This window comes from Hydra vulgaris, chromosome 01, assembly GCF_038396675.1.
Source record: "Hydra vulgaris chromosome 01, alternate assembly HydraT2T_AEP".
Classification (NCBI taxonomy): Eukaryota; Metazoa; Cnidaria; class Hydrozoa; order Anthoathecata; family Hydridae; genus Hydra; species Hydra vulgaris.
This window is the reverse complement of record NC_088920.1, coordinates 43235652-43252516: the sequence shown is the minus strand read 5'-3', so window position 1 is coordinate 43252516 and position 16865 is coordinate 43235652. Positions and strand designations below refer to the sequence as shown.

General features: G+C 30.1%; 1 protein-coding gene across 1 annotated transcript in view; it reads left to right on the top strand.

Annotated features, from left to right (window-relative positions):
- Window positions 1-16865, top strand: part of LOC101241241 (uncharacterized) — a 66186-nt gene that overhangs the window by 40152 nt on the left and 9169 nt on the right. Inside the window, exons 45-46 of the mRNA XM_065788258.1 lie at window positions 1209-1334; window positions 15323-15634. Coding sequence (XP_065644330.1) covers window positions 1209-1334; window positions 15323-15634 — 438 coding nt within the window. The remainder of the gene's footprint in view (window positions 1-1208; window positions 1335-15322; window positions 15635-16865) is intronic.

The window sequence follows — 16865 nt, the reverse complement described above, 5'->3', positions numbered from 1 at the left end:
CAAATTAATATATAACAGTTGAATATTTTAGTAATGATCAATTATTTATATGCAAGATCTTGAATTTTTGGTGAGGTTTTAAATGTGCACCGCACTGTATTATATTTTTAATTATTATTACATTTAAGTTTGATTTGTCAGGCAAACTTAAGCAAAACTTAAATTGAAAATTGTTTATTTATAAATACTAGGTTTATTTATTATATTTGTCAACTTATTTTATTTTTTATATTTATTAAAACAAGTTGTTGCCATTTTCACATAAAAGTTGAAAAGTATTTTCATGTTTTGTATCAAATTTGATAGAGCTAAAACTATAGAAAAAAGTAAAGATGCTGTTATATATTTCATCAATTTTTTAAAATTTTTTGAATAACTTTATCAAGACAGTTTTGAATGATCAAGACAAGTATGTTGTAACTATCATAATACGTTTGTTATGACATTAAAAGTTTAACATAAACTATTTTATTTTTAAACCGACTTGAAATCTTTTATTGTTTTCATTGTATAATCTGTTTTGTATAATCTGTTTGTATATTCATTTTATTACTATGCACAAAAAAGCATTTTTAATTTCTAACTATTTGTAATCAAATTAAAACAGTTGATGTTAGGAAATAGGTTTATTGCTGTTTAAAACAGTTGTTTATTGTTATTTGAAAAATGTAGTTGTTTATATCTATTTTATTTGTAGTTTCTTTATTTGTGTGCTGCTTTGCTATTTTGGTTAAAAAAATATATTATGCTATCTTCAAATTTACAAATGTTGGATAACTTTGTGTTGTAATGGTAAATTATTCAAAGTTTCTGCAACAAAAAGCAGAATCATAAAAGAATCAAACATAATTATGTTATTCACACAAAAACCATAAAATATGTTTTTAAATGTTTCAAACTTACTAAATTTTATTGATCGTCATTAAAAGCATATATATATATATATATATATATATATATATATATATATATATATATATATATATATATATATATATATATATATATATATATATATATATATATATATATATATATATATATATAAATTCTTATATTCAAAATTATTAATCTGTTTAAATGAACAAATTTTTTAAATAATCTTATTTACTTGTTTTTGATAAATACTTAAAAACGTATAAATATTTAAAAGTAGAAAGAACCGTACAAAACTTATAAAACACAAATGTGTTACTTATATTGTTTAGACACTTGCAATCCAGCAACACAATTCACTTGTAATCAAGACATGAGTTGTGTAAGCAAAGACCGTTTGTGTAATGGGATATTCGATTGTCCAGATAAATCTGATGAATCTCTTTTAGCAGCTTGTTGTATGTTATTTCCTTTTTGAAAGTCTTTTTTGTTAGCTTATATATATTTTTTTATAGCTTTTATATATATATATATATATATATATATATATATATATATATATATATATATATATATATATATATATAGATAGATAGATAGATAGATAGATAGATATAAATATATATATATATATATATATTTATATCTTGTGTGTGTGTGTATATATATATATATATATATATATATATATATATATATAGAGTGTGTGTGTATATATATATATATATATATATATATATATATATATATATATATATATATATATATATATATATATACACACACACACACACACACACACACACACACACATATATATATATCATACCTCCCAAGTAACCTGTGATTCGCGGGTCAGACCTGCATAAATTGCTATAAATCTGCTGACCTGTGAAGGTATCTAAAAATCCAGCAAAAAAAACAAACTGATTCTTAAAAAATGTTTTACTTTTTTTACGTATCAGTTTTACAATAATTAGTTAATAATAAATAATTTATACATAATATCTAACTTTTAAGTAATTTACATATAATACCAATTATTTATTTGTTTGTATTTAACAGTTTTTAAAATAAAGTTTTTTTTTGGTTTTGGTACTAATTTAAAAATTTATGGTGTCAAATGAATCGAAGAAAAGAAAGCATTCATCTTGTTCCTTTAAAAAAGTTTGGAGTATACAATATCCTTTTATTTAGCCTATAAATGAAGTCAAATGTACAGTAAGTATATAATGTAATTTCAATTTTTTTCCACTATAAGTATCTCAAAGTTGTTAGGGAGCGGTCCAAAAGCCAAAAATGCCAAAAAAAGGTCCAAACTTTAGTTCGCTGTAAAATTAATGTTCTACATATTAATAGTTAATAGTTTGTTTGTTTTTATTTCAGATATGACTGTTCTTTCGATATCAACCACAAAGGGCTATTGGATATTACCAGACATATAGGTGATCCTCAGCATAATAAGACAGCTAAAGATGTAGCAGCAACTAAACCAATCATTTCTTTTTTTGCAAGTGGCAGAACTGAAGTTAAGTCTGTTACAAATGCAGAAGTTTTATTTACTGGTTTTATTCCAGAACATAATTTGCCTTTGAGTTCTGATCACAAGCAGGTCCTCTTTTCAGGAAAATGATTACTGACAGTAAAATAGCAGCAAAGTATAAATGTGCAGCAACAAAAACAGCATGTATCAATTATAATGTCGTTGCTCCATCATAAATTTTTGTATCATGGACTTTTTTAAAACTAAACCGTTTAGCCTTTCTGTTGATGGAAGCAGTGATACAGGTACTGAAAGCATGTACCCACTTGTTGTTAAGATTTATGACATTAACAGAGGTGAAATCAGTTCTCAGTTTTGAAATATGGCTCTTGTCAGTTATTGTACAGCTGAAGGAATTTTCCAAAAGGTGTCAGATATCTTTGGAAAAAAAAAGTGTTCCCTAGGAAAACTGCATTGGCTTAAGTTTAATACCTCTGTGAACATGGGAAAACACATTCACACACTTAATCAAAAAAGAGTCAATTTACACATTTGGATGTCCTTGTCATATTGTCAACAGATTCTATCTGTTGACCAGCCTCACACCCCTTCTCCATCTATTAGGCTGGCGCAGATGTATTTTTAATACATTGTTTCCAGTTTAGGATGTTATTTATGGAATTTGCTTGTGTCTTTTTTTTTATGACTAGGCAACTCATTCTATTATCTTCTAATGAGGGTATAGCTCTAAAACTCAGTTTTATGTTTCTGAGGCCAGCTGGTAGTCAGGTTTCCCAAAGTCTGTGGTAACTCTCAGATAGGCTGATTCCATCAACAGCTGAAAAATATCAAAGTACTAACAGTGCCATGTTGCACATGGATGGTGTCCCTGTTTGTACTTTTGGTGTGCATTGTCAAGGCCACACTTGGAGCCCTTTGTTACAGCTTAGGGTTTATTAATAGTAATGAGGCAATTGCTTGTGCTATTAAACAGTGTACTGAGTACTATCTATACTTTGAGTCAAGTTCTTTAACAAATTTAAAAATGGCTAAAGTACCAAAAACTATAAAACATAAAAAACCATCGTCATCACCAAGTTCTCTTAATCTATCATTCACTAACATTCGTGGTCTTCCAAGTAACTTTTCTTCTGTTGGGTCTTATATCTTGCAAAGTTCACCAGACTTACTTGCTCTTTGTGAGACTAATTTGAGTTCAGCTGTCTTGTGATCTTAGTGTTGATGGTTATCTTCCTTTAATTCGTAAAGACTCCAATAGTCACATGCTTGACCTGTGCATTTAAACTCATAAGAATTCGCCCATTTATTGAGAAACTAGGTTTAAATTCACAGACTATTCTTTTATGTGCTTTCGTTTAGCACCACTTCACTATATTGCCATACTCTTTGTTCTGTATCGCTGACTGCACTCTTTTTGATGTTATTTCTGATCAAATTGGCCAAGCCCTCTCTCTCTTCATTCATCAGCCAATAATGTTATTGTTGGTGACTTTAATGCTCATCACACAGAATGGCTTAACTCTAGTGTCAGTGACTCTGCAGGTGTTAAAGCCCACAACTTTTGCCTTTCTCAATCCCTAACTCAAATAGTCAACTTTCCAACTCGCTTTCCAGACAACCCGAATAATTTACTTTCTCTACTTGACTTATGTCTTGTTTCTGAACCTATTCAGTGCTCAGTTTCTCCATATTCAGCCTTAGGTGCTTCTGATCACAGTTTGATCTCTCTAAAACTATTATCTCATTCTTCTTCATCATCTGAATCCCCTTATCATTGTACCTCTACCTTTGTACAACTACCTTAAAGCTGACTGGGTTTCTTTCCGTGATTTTCTTTGTGCCCTTGGGTAGAAATCTTTTGTCTTCCTGCTGACAAATGTGCTTCTTACATTACTTCGTGGATTCAGGCGGGCATGGAATCTTTTATTCCCTTTCGACAATTTCAAGTCAAGTTTCACACTTCTCCATGGTTTTCCTCACATTGTGCTGCTGCAATTCCTAATCGAAACTGTTACTTCCATATCTATCAGCAAAATGATTCTGAAATGAAACCATTGTAAAAAGATTTTGCCTAGTGCCAAAGCCCGCTATTCTCATGAAATCTTGTATTTCATCACAAAAATTAGGCTCTCGTGACTTCTGGAGAATCTTTAACAGTAATAAGGGCAAATCAGTTATTCCAGTTCAGACTTTGTCACCTCACCTAAAGCTGAATTGTTTGCTAAGAACTTTTCATCAATATCATCTCTTGATTCCACTAGTTGCGTTCTACCTGATTTAGCCATCAAACAGGTCTATTGCTTGACATTTGTATCACTTCAGCTTCTGTATCTAAAGTGATTTCCTGCTTGGACTCTTCTACAACTTTTGGCCCGGACAAAATACCTGTTATAGTCTTGCAGAAGTGTTCTCCAGAGCTATACTTTAAAACTATTCAACAAGTGCTTCTCAGAGTCTTGTTTTCCAGCCGACTGGAAAGCGGCATCTTTTATCCCTATTTTCAAAAAATCTGGAGAGCGATCTGATTCGTCTAACTACCATCCCATTAGTCTTATTCCTATCATAAGCAAGGTTTTTGAATCTTTAATTAACAAACACTTAATCTTTCATCTTGAATCTAACAGCTTACTTTCTGATCATCAATATGGGTTTCAATCTTCTCATTCTGCAGCTGATTTGCTAACAGTAATAACTGATAGGTTTTATCGAATATTAGATAAAGGTGGAGAGGTTAAGACCAAAGTTTGGCATGCTGGTCTTCTCCATAAACTTTCTTCTTACAGTGTACCTGGTAACATCTTTAAGATTATTGAATCCTTCCTTTCCAATCGTAGTATAAATTTTGTCCTCGATGGACAGCACTCTTCTTCATATTCTGTAACTTTAGGGGTTCCTCAAGGTTCCATTCTCGGCCCTATACTCTTTTTAATTAACATTAACAATCTTCTAAATATTCTCACATCTAAGGTGCATTGTTTGCTGATGATACTACCATTTATTCTTGTCGTGATAAGAAGCCAACACTCTCTGATTGCTTGGAGGGGCATTTGAACTTGAAAAGGATCTCACTTCTGCTATAACATGGGGCTCACAGTGGCTGGAGAGCTTTAATTCAGATAAAACTCAATTTTTTTCAGACAATCGTTATCGCAATAATTTAGATCTTCCTATATTTATAAACGGTAATGTACTCGATGAGTCATCTACTCTTCATCTTCTAGGATTAACTCTTACTTTCAATCTTTCTTGAAAACCATATATCAAATCTGTTGCAAAATTAGCATCTGCTAAGGTTGCATCTCTTTATCAAACTCAACACTTTCTTACTCGGATTTTATTCTCTATCTCTATAAATCTTAAATCCGGCCTTGTATGAAATACTGTTGCCATATCTGGGACAGATCTTCTAATGATCCCCATCTCTTATAGACAAGGTGTGTAAACGCAAAGTAAACATAGTTGTATCTGCTCTTGCAGCCAACCTCCAACCATTATCACATCGTCGTAATGTTGCTTCTCTTTCTCTTTTCTACAAATATTATAATGGTCACTGCTTTAAAGAGCTAGCATCTCTTGTGCCATCTACTAAAATTCATTCTAGTGTTACTTGTTATTCAATTAAGTATCATCTCTTTTCTGTTTCTGGTCCTAATGCTCCAAAAACTCTTATTTGTCTAGTTATTTTTCTCGAACATCAGTTCTTTGGAAGTCTTTTCCTTCATCTTGCTTTCCTGAATCACATAATTTGCAATATTTTATGTCGGTCAATTGTTATCTTGCTCTACAATATTCATCTTTTCTCTTCCAGAAACTTCCAACTCTACTAGTGGTTCCTTGCAGCCTTGTTGGAAGCAAAGATGTTAAAAAATATATTATTTACAATACTCTTAAAGCCGGATCAGATGCATTTACTAAAGCGACAGGATTTAATGTTGGCAACTTTTTAGTGGACATGTTTTAGTACTTTCACAACAGTGTTAAATGATAACATAGATTGAAGGATTTTTGTGGCTTTTGTGATCAGGAGTACAGAACAATTTTGAAGTTTTTTTGTTTTTTTTCAACATCTCATCCAAGGCTGCAAGCAACCACTGTTAGAGTTGGAAATTACTGTAAGAGAAAAGAATGCAAATTATATGAATCAGATTAAGGGAGCAAATTCCAAAGAACTAATGTCGAAAAAAAACTAGGCAAGTAAGAATTTTTGGAACACATAGGAACAGTCACAGTAAAATGATGAGATTTAATTCAATGACAAGTAGCATGAGAATGAATTTTAGTAGGTGGCACAAGAGCCGCTAGCTCTTTAGAACAGTGCCCATTATAGTATTTATAGAAAAGAGAAAGAGAACCAACATTACAATGATGTGATAATGGTTGAGGGTTGGCTGCAAGAGCAGGTCCAAATATGTTTGCAATGTGTTTATGCACCTTGTCTAAAAAAGAAAGGACATCATTATAAGATCCGCCCTAGATATGGCAACAATGTTCCATTCAAGAACGGATTTGAGATTTATAGAGATAAAGAATAGAATCCTGAGTAAGAAAGAGGTGAAGACAATAAAGAAATGCAACCTTAGCTGATACTAATTTTGATTTGATATATGGTTTCAAAAAAAGATTGGTAGACGATGGGTAGATGAATCATCGAGTACATTACCGTTCATAAATATAGGAAGATCTTGATTACTGCAATAACAATTTGCTGAAAAAAATTAAGTTTTTTTATGAATTAAAGTTCACCAGCCACTGTGAGCCCCATGCCCCTCCAAGCAATCAGAGAGTGTGGGCTTCTTTTCAAGACAAGAATAAATGGTAGTATCATCAGCGAATAATGCCACCTTGGATGTGAGAATATCTAGAAGATCATTAATGTAAATTAACAAGAGTATAGATCAAAGGATAGAACTTTGAGGAACCCCTGAAGCGATAGGATATAAGAAAGAGTGTTGTCTAATAAGGACAACTTTAATACTACGATTGGAAAGGGTTCAATAATCTTAAAGATGTTACCGGATACACTGTGAGAAGAAAGCTTATGGAGAAGACCAGCATGTCAAATTTTATCAAAGGTTTTATTAATGTCAAGAGCAATAACCTTAATCTCTCCACATTCATCTAATGCACGATAAAACCATCAGTTAATAAATTAGCAGTAGAACGAGAAGACCTAAATCCATAAAAATAATCAGGAAGTAAGTTATTAGATTCAGGATAAAAGATAAGGTTTTTGTTAATTAAAGACTCAAAAACCTTGCTTATGATAGGAAGAAGACTAATGGGGCGGTAGTTAGACAAGTTAGATTGCTCTTCAGAATTTTTGTAAATAGGCAAAACAGACGCTTTTTTTTTTTTCAGTTGGCTGGAAACGAAGAATATGATAAGCACTTGTTAAATAGTTTTGAAAGTATAGGCGACAGCTCCAGAGTACACTTCTACAAAACTATTAAAGGTATGTTGTCCAGACCACAAGCTGTAGAAAAGTCTAAGCAGGAAATCATACGAGTATGAGTGATACGAGTGTCAAGCAATGGATCAACTTGTTGGTCAGCTATATCAGGTAGAACGTGACTAGTGTAATCAAAAGATGATATTGATGAAAAGTTCATAGCAAACAATTCAGCTTTGTCTTTAGGTGAGGTGACAAAATTTGAACCATACAAGAGAGGTGAAATAATAAATTTGCCCTTATTACTGTTAAAGATTCTCCAGAAGTCACAAAAGCCTAATTTTTGATATGATATATAAGATTTTGTGACCTAAGAATAGCAGGCTTTGGTGTTAAAAACACCTTTTTACAATGGCTTCTAACAATAGTAAACAGGCGCCTGTTTTCTGGAGAATTGTTTTGCTAATAGATATGAAAATAATGGTTAAGATTAAAAATTGCAGCAGCGTAATGAGAGGAAAACCATGGAGAAGAGTGAGGCTTTACTTAGAATTGTTGAATGGGAATAAAAGATTCCATGCCAGCCTGAATACAAGAATTTATGTAAGAAGCACATTTATCAGCAGGAAGACTAGAGATTTCTACTCAAGGGTTATCATGAAGAAAATCTCAGAAAGAGTCCCAGTCAGTTTTTAGGTAGTTGTAAGAGGTACAATGATAGGGGGATTCTGATGATGAAGACGAATGAGGTTATAGTTTTAGAGAGATTTAACCGTGATCAGAAGCACCTAAGGGTAAATGTGGAGAAACTGAGCACTGAATAAGTTCAGAAACAAGACATAAGTTAAGTAGAGAAGGTTAATGATTTGGATTGTCTGGAAAGTGAGTTGGAAAGTTGACTATTTGTGTTAGAGATAGAGAAAGGCAAAAGTTGTGGGCTTTAATGCTTGCATAGTCATTGACACTAGTGCCAAGACATTCAGTGTGATGAGCATTAAAGTCACTAACAACAACAGTAGTGGCTAAAGTATGAAGAGAGGGTTTCGTCTATTTGATCAGAAATAACATAGAAAAAAAATGTAGTCTTGAGATGAAGTAGAGCGATATAGAACATAGAGTAAAGCAATAGAGTAAAGTGGTGCTAAATGATAGCACATAAAAAAATAGTCTGTGGATTAAAATCTAGTTTCCCTAGAAATGGGTGAAAGTACAAACAGGGACACCATTCATGCACAACATGGCACTGTTAGTACTCTTATATTTTACAGCTGTTGATGGAATCAGCCTCTCTGAGAGCTACCAGAGACTTTGGGAAACCTGACTACCAGCCGGCTTTAGAACCATAAAACTGAGTTTTAGAGCTATACCCTCTTTAGGAGATAATAGAATAAGTTGCCTAGTCATAAAAATAGAGATACAAGCAAAACCCATGCATTGAGTCAAAAAAATCCTAAACTGGAAACAATGCATTATAAATACATTTATGCAAGTCTAGTAGGATGAAGAAGGGGTGCAAGGCTGGTCAATAGATAGAATTTGTTTACCCCTTAAGTATTTGCCTAGGAGGCTTACTTCAAGACTGTAGCCAGATGCATTTAATGTCTGCCCAACATGAGTATTATTATTGAGACATCATTTCTATCCTTTACTTAACCAAGAGCCCCAAGGTAGGGAGTGTTTTAAGTCAGAGTTGGCTTCGTCTAGCCTATGCCTAAAAAAGCGTATCCTAAAAGGCAGCAGGACATGAAGCAGGTTGTAATGGGTTGCATGTTACTTGTTGCAGGATAACCTGTATATATGTATATATATATATGTATATATATATATATATATATATATATATATATATATATATATATATACATATATATATATATATATATATATATATATATACATATATATATATATATATATATATATATATATATATATATATATATATATATACATATACATATATATATGTATATATATATATATACATATATTATAGTCCTATATATACATATATTTCTAATCCTAGTTTCTAATCCTAGTTTATATATATATATATATATATATATATATATAAACATTTACACATATGTGTGTTTATATATATATATATATATATATATATATATATATATATATAAACACACATATATATACACGCACATATATGCATGTATATATGTATGTGTATATATATATATATATACATATATATATATATATATATATATATATATATATATATATATATATATATATATATATATATATATATATATACACATGGAAAAATGTCACTAATATAAACTAATACCCAGCTATTTTTTCTAGCATTATTTTTTGGCAAAGGAAAAGTTATGATAGGATTCACAACACCTGAATCCTATCATAACTTTTCCTTTGCCAAAAAATAACAGCAATGAGAAATACAGACTTTCTACCACATAAGAAATCAAGAATTGAATCTGGATCATTCAGTTCATGCAGGCAGCCTATTTATTTGGAAAAGGTCATTTTCCATTGACTGACGCTGTCGTTCAACATGCAGCTGTTCTCCGAATTGAGAATAGAAAAGTTGTTGAATTTGAATCAGTGTTATACTTTATAAACAGATTTTCTACTTTAAAAACATTTCAGATAATGTAGACTGTGTTTATGATCAGTTTGTGGCATATTAACTTCTCCCAGACTACACTTTCCTGGATGAAAGTATTGATCATGTATGTCATGATCTATTCTTTAAGTATGGTATGCTGAATGGTCTCAAAAATGCAACAGGTCCACAATTTTATTTAATGTTCCACATTGTAAAGTTCATCATGGTGTTATCACATAGCAATGCAACAGAGGAAAGAGTTTTCTCCACAGTTGCAAAAAATACGACCAAGTTCAGAGCATCCCGATCAAATGAAGTAACAATTCCATTAATATTGACTTGCAAAACAAACTTTTTTAACCATACAGCTTGTTTTAATTATGTTCCAGAAGAAAAGACTAAATGTAGTTTTTTGGCTACTATGGTAGCCAAAAAGCTACAATACTGTACAATAATAAATAAATTCATTAAATCTGATGCATTTTACAAATTGCATATACAACATATATTAAAAGTTTTGCCACAAAACACATGACCCTCATGTGACTTTTAAAAAGTTGAGGGCTATGATGTGTATAGATATATATATATAGAGAGAGAGACTTAGAGAGACTGATTCAATCAACAGCTGTAAAGTATTAGAGTACTAACAGTGCCATATTACGTATGGATGGTGTTCCTGTTTGTACTTTTAGTGTGCATTGCTGAGGCTACATTTGGAGCCTTTGTTATGGCTTAGGGTTTATTAATAGTAATGAGGCAATTGCTTGGGCTATTAAACAGTGTACCGAGTACTATCTATACTTTGAGTCAAGTTCTTTAACAAATTTAAAAATGACTTAAGTATCAAAACTATAAAACACAAAAAACCATCATCATAACCAAGTTCTCTAAAGCTATCAATCACTAATATTCGTTGTCTTTGAATTAAATTTTCTTCTGTTGGGTCTTATCTCTTGCAAAGTTCATCAGACCTACATGCTCTTTGTGAGACGAATTTTAGTTCAACTGTCTCATCTTGTGATGAGACAGTTGAACTCAAATTAGATAGTGTTGATGGTTTCTTTCTTTTATTTGTAAAGACTCCAATGCTTGGCCTAGGCATTTACATTTATAAAAATTCACTCATTTGTTGAAAAACTAGGTTTGAATCCATTGACTGTACTTTTATGTGTTTTTGTTTAGCTCCACTTCACTCTATTACCTTTCACTATGTTGTATATCGCTCTCCTTGATCTCAGACTGCACTCTTTTTGATGTTATTTCTGATCAAATTAACCAAGCCCTTTCTTTATCCTTCAGACAATATCATTGTTGTTGGTGAATTTATTGATCATCACACTAAAGGCTTGGCTCTAGTGTCAGTAACTCTGCAGGTATTAAGGCCCACAACATTTGCTTTTTGCAACTCTAACACAAATCATGTCAACTTTCCAATTCGCCCTCCTAACAATCTGAATCATTTACCTTGTCTACTCGATTTATATCTTGTTTCTAATCCTAGTCAGTGCTCATTTCCTTCACATTCTTGTTTCTAATCCTAGACAGTGCTCAGTTTCTTCACATTAACCCTTAGGTGCTTTTGATCATGGTTTGATCTCTCTAAAACTGTTATCTCATTCTTCTTCATCGTCAGAATCCCCTTATCATCATACCTCTTACAAGTGTTTTAAAGGTGACTGGAACTCTTTCCATGATGGCCTTTGGGTAGAAATCTTTCATCTTCTTGCTGAAAAATGTGCTACTTATGTATCTTCTTGGATTCAGGCTGGCATGGAACTTTTTATTCCCTCTTGACAATTCCAATTCAAGCTTCACTGTAATCCATTATTTTTCTCTCATTATCTTCTTAAATTTTTTAATCTTGACCATTACTTCCATATCTATTGCTAAAACAATTCTCCAGAAAACAGACGAATGTTTACTATTGAAAGAAACCACTTTAAATAAGTTTTTTCTGACGACAAAACCCGCTATTCTCATATCATAAAATCTTGTACTTTATCTTAAAAATTAGGCTTCTGGAGAATCTTTAACAGTGTCTATAATAAGGGCAAAACTGTCATTCCACCTCTCTTACATGGTTCAGATTTTTTTGTTTCACCTAAAGACTAAGCTGAGCTGTTTGCTAAACACTTTTCATCAATCTCATCTCTTGTTTCCACTAATCACATCCCACCTGCTATAGCAGACAAACAGGTTGATCCATTACTTGACATTTGTGTCACTCCAGCTTCTGTCTCCTTAATCTAAATTAATTTCCTGCTTAAACTCTTCTACAGCTTGTGGTCTAGGTAACATACCTGCTATGATCTTGCAGAAGTGCTCTCTGGAGCTGTCGTCTATACTTTCAAAACTATTTAAAAAGTTCTTATCAGAGTCTTGTTTTCCAGCCTGCTGGAAAGCAGCATCTGTTTTCTGGAGAAAAATCATCTAACTACTGCCCCATTATTCTTCTTCCTATCATAAGCAAGGTTTTTGAGTCTTTATTTTACAAACATTTATTTACTTTCTTATCATCAATATGGGTTTCGATTTTCTTGTTCTGGTTTGTTGCTGCTTGTTGTTGTTTGCTTGTTTAACGATAATAACTAAAAGGTTTTATCGAGCATTAGATAAATAAGAGAAGTCTATCGCTCTCAACATTTTTAAAGCTTTTTATAAAATTTGGTATGTTGGTCTTCTCTATAAGCTCACCTCATATGGTGTATCATTTACATATTATTACTGTGTAAAAAGAATACATAAGCAAATAAAAAAAAAATAATATAAATAATTTTAATTAATATTTTAAATCTCCTAAAATAAAAAATTTCAGTTTGAACCTTGTCAAACCAATGCGACGAACTCTCATTGAGAGAGAGAAGTTAGGGCAATCTACGGTTTGTTATTAATAACTAATCCATTCATTGAGTTGACATTTTTTGTAAGAATCAAGAAAGTAAAAGACAGTAGAGGTCAGAGACTAAGACCAATACTCTAGGCTTTCAAGACCAAGACAGTTAAATATGAGTCTCGAGGCGCCTTGAGACCAAGACTTTGGTTTCGAGACCTACATCTCTGATATATATACATATATATATATATATATATATATATATATATATATATATATATATATATATATATATATATATATATATATGTATATATATATATATATATATAAACTAATGTATAAAATTAGTAAGTTGTACTTACTAATTTTATACATTAGTTTTTTACTATACTTTTTAACATTATATCTCTCATATTTAAATAATATCTCATAAAACTCTTGTTTGGCGGGGTTTAAAGTAAGTTTTAAAGTAAGTTACTGTTATAATTTAAAGCTTGAGTTACAGCTGTTAAACTGCTTTAAATTGTAATGTAATGTGCAAGTAGCATAATAATTGTTTTTACTTAACATAAAAAGTAAAAGTAAAAAAACAATCATTTTAATATTCAAACCATTTTAAACAGTTATAAAAAACTACCTGATAAAATTAATTATGCTGGCAATAAAACATGTTTTATTTTTAAAGCATATTAAATTGTTATTGTAAAAAGCTATATTAAACAACTATAAAACAATACTGTGGCGTTGATTTGTCTTTATAAAAAGCTTTTTTTAGTATAAAACAAATTCACTTTATCGTTTTATTGCTGTTATATACAGTTTATAACATTAAAAACATAAATATAACAAAGTAAATAAATAGATTCTAAATAGAATATCTAAATAAATTTAATTATTAAAATGTTTTTAATTGTTTGAATAAAAAAAATTTAAAAGACTAAAATTCTCTTAATCAAATAGATGAATCCTAAAACAATTTGTGTACTTATACAAAATGTTTAAACATGATATTGTAGTAAATAAAATGAAAATTTAAAAAAATGACATTTCATACTTTATTCAAAACTTCTTGTTAAAATAATATTTAGTCAGAAGCTTATTATGTGTTAACAACAAGATATAAATAAAAACATTTCTATCACTAACTTTTGCCATTAAATTTCTTTAAGCATATTAGGTATTTTTAATAGTTGAGTAACTTAACTGTATTAACTTAACTGGTTTTTTTGATTTAGCTTATAGGTAAACTTACTGTGATGTACTTTATCCATTAAGTAAATCACACTTAAACTTTAAAAAAGATTCCAGGCATTATTGGCTTCCATGCAGAGTTTTAAAGTAATTAAATTCAAAAGTATTTTATGTTGAATAAAAATCTCTGCGCAAGAGAGCAAATAATCATACTTCTATTTAAAAGTTAAATTTAGCATGATGTACTTAATGGATAACTTCTAATAAAAACAGACAAAAACATTATAAATTTTATATAAAGGGCAAAGAAAATTCTAAATTAAAAAAGATTTTAAAAAAACGAACAAAATTTATATTCTATAGCGTATACAGATCAGCAATTGCTTACTAATTTTGCTTATCTTTTTGTGGAATTTATATTCTATAGCGCATGTGGTTTTTTCAGAAAAAGAAAAAAAAAAGAAGAATAATAAATAAAAAAATTGCTGCCCCATCCAAACCCTCAGTGATGTAAGGCACTCCTTTGCTGCAGCAAGTTATAAGATAAAAAGTTCCTGACAGCTGGCTATTTCAGTATTGTATTACACTGCTTATCTAAACATGCATTTATAGTTGTATAAAAATATATATATATATATATATATGTATATATGTATACAACCCTTAGAATTAGGCTTGGAATTTTGCAATGCCGACCTAAAAGTGTTTGAGGTTGGAAAAAAATTGCTGACCTCGTTTCTATGTCTTATGGTAACCCCTTTGTGTCAAATTTTTTTTGCTAATCTAATGTCGACCTCTAACAATTTGAGGTCTTTCCTAATTCCGAGGGTTATATATATATATATACATATATATATATATATATATATATATATATATATATATATATATATATATATATATATATATATATTTTCAATACTTTTTTAGCTTTGCCTAAGTCTGCACCAGAAGTTAAGGGCTCCTTTATATTTGATTCAAATACAATTGGTATTGTTTTCTCAGTAATTAAAGATCTTTCTCAGAGAATACAGTATTATTCATTTGTTAACATTAATACTCGAGTTGTCAAAGTTGTTGATGCAAGAAATTTGCAACCTTCAGTTGACACATTGAGTGTTAACTTTACCGGCTTGTCTCCTGGTGTGTTTTATTATTTTAAAGGAAAAGCAGTTAATCCATCAGGGGATGGTCCTTACAGCAGCTCTTATGGTGCTATGTTACAGAGTTCAGATTTATATGGTAAGTTCTTTTATTAAAGTGTCTAGTATGGTTTGTTTTAGTTTTGGTTTTTTTAGTTAATTGGTGCTGTGCAGCTGATTTTATAAAAATTAAAGTGCGTGTATATTTATGTATATATATATGTATATATATATATATATATACATATATATATATATATATTTATATGTTTATATATACATATATATATATTTATATATATATATATATATATTTATATATATATATTTATATATATATATATATATATATTTATATATATATATATATTTATATATATATATTTATATATATATATATATATTTATATATATATATATATTTATATTTTAAAAAAACATCAATAAATGCATGACCATTTAATGTTAAACACTCAAAAACATTGAAAATGAACTGAGATTTCGTGTTCAAGTCCTTGTTTGAAATGGCTACAAACAATCCTCATAAAATCAGAAGTAAAAAAAAAGTAATTTGTAACTAAAACATTAAAAAGTATGTATCCAACTATTTCATTAACTTGGGTACTAATACTGTCTGTGTAACCTGTTTAGGAAAGCAGGGCATAAAACAGTCTTTAAAACAAACTTCAAACTGTAGACAATATTTACATAAAGAAAAAAATCTAACTACCAATGAAGAGCCACTCAAGAGTCTACCTTATTTAATGTTAATGAAACAAAAAGTATATTGGTGAAACAAAAATGCATATACAACACAAATACAGTACAACAGAAAATAAATTAAACAGTCTGCATTAGCCTCATGCAAGAGGCATTGCGTGTAGCAAGTTGACTGGAAAAGTTGCATAACTCTAAAAATTCATACTAAAAAATTTGACAGGAAAGTTTAAAACTTTTTCTTAGACAAGAAGAATCACTGTATAATATTTTGGAATATAAATGTATCTGAGATTTTTTCTTTAAAATTAAAAATATTTCATGGTTAAAAATTCTCAACTTTTTTGTTTTTTTTATCATTTATGTACTTGAAGGTGAAGTTAGAATCTATACCCCCCCCCCTTCTCCACACAGTCACTTCCGCTACACCCCCTTTTTTATCTTTTTCAAAATTGACTAAAATGTTTAAAGTTATTTTATTAAATGAAATCAAAGGTAGGTAGCTTAAGATTACGAAAGATACAAAACTATGACATTTCTTGAAATTGATTATCTTCTGTAAATTAGTTTCTATGTTTCTTTATGTCATTTTACTAGAGCATTTTTCAGGTTCT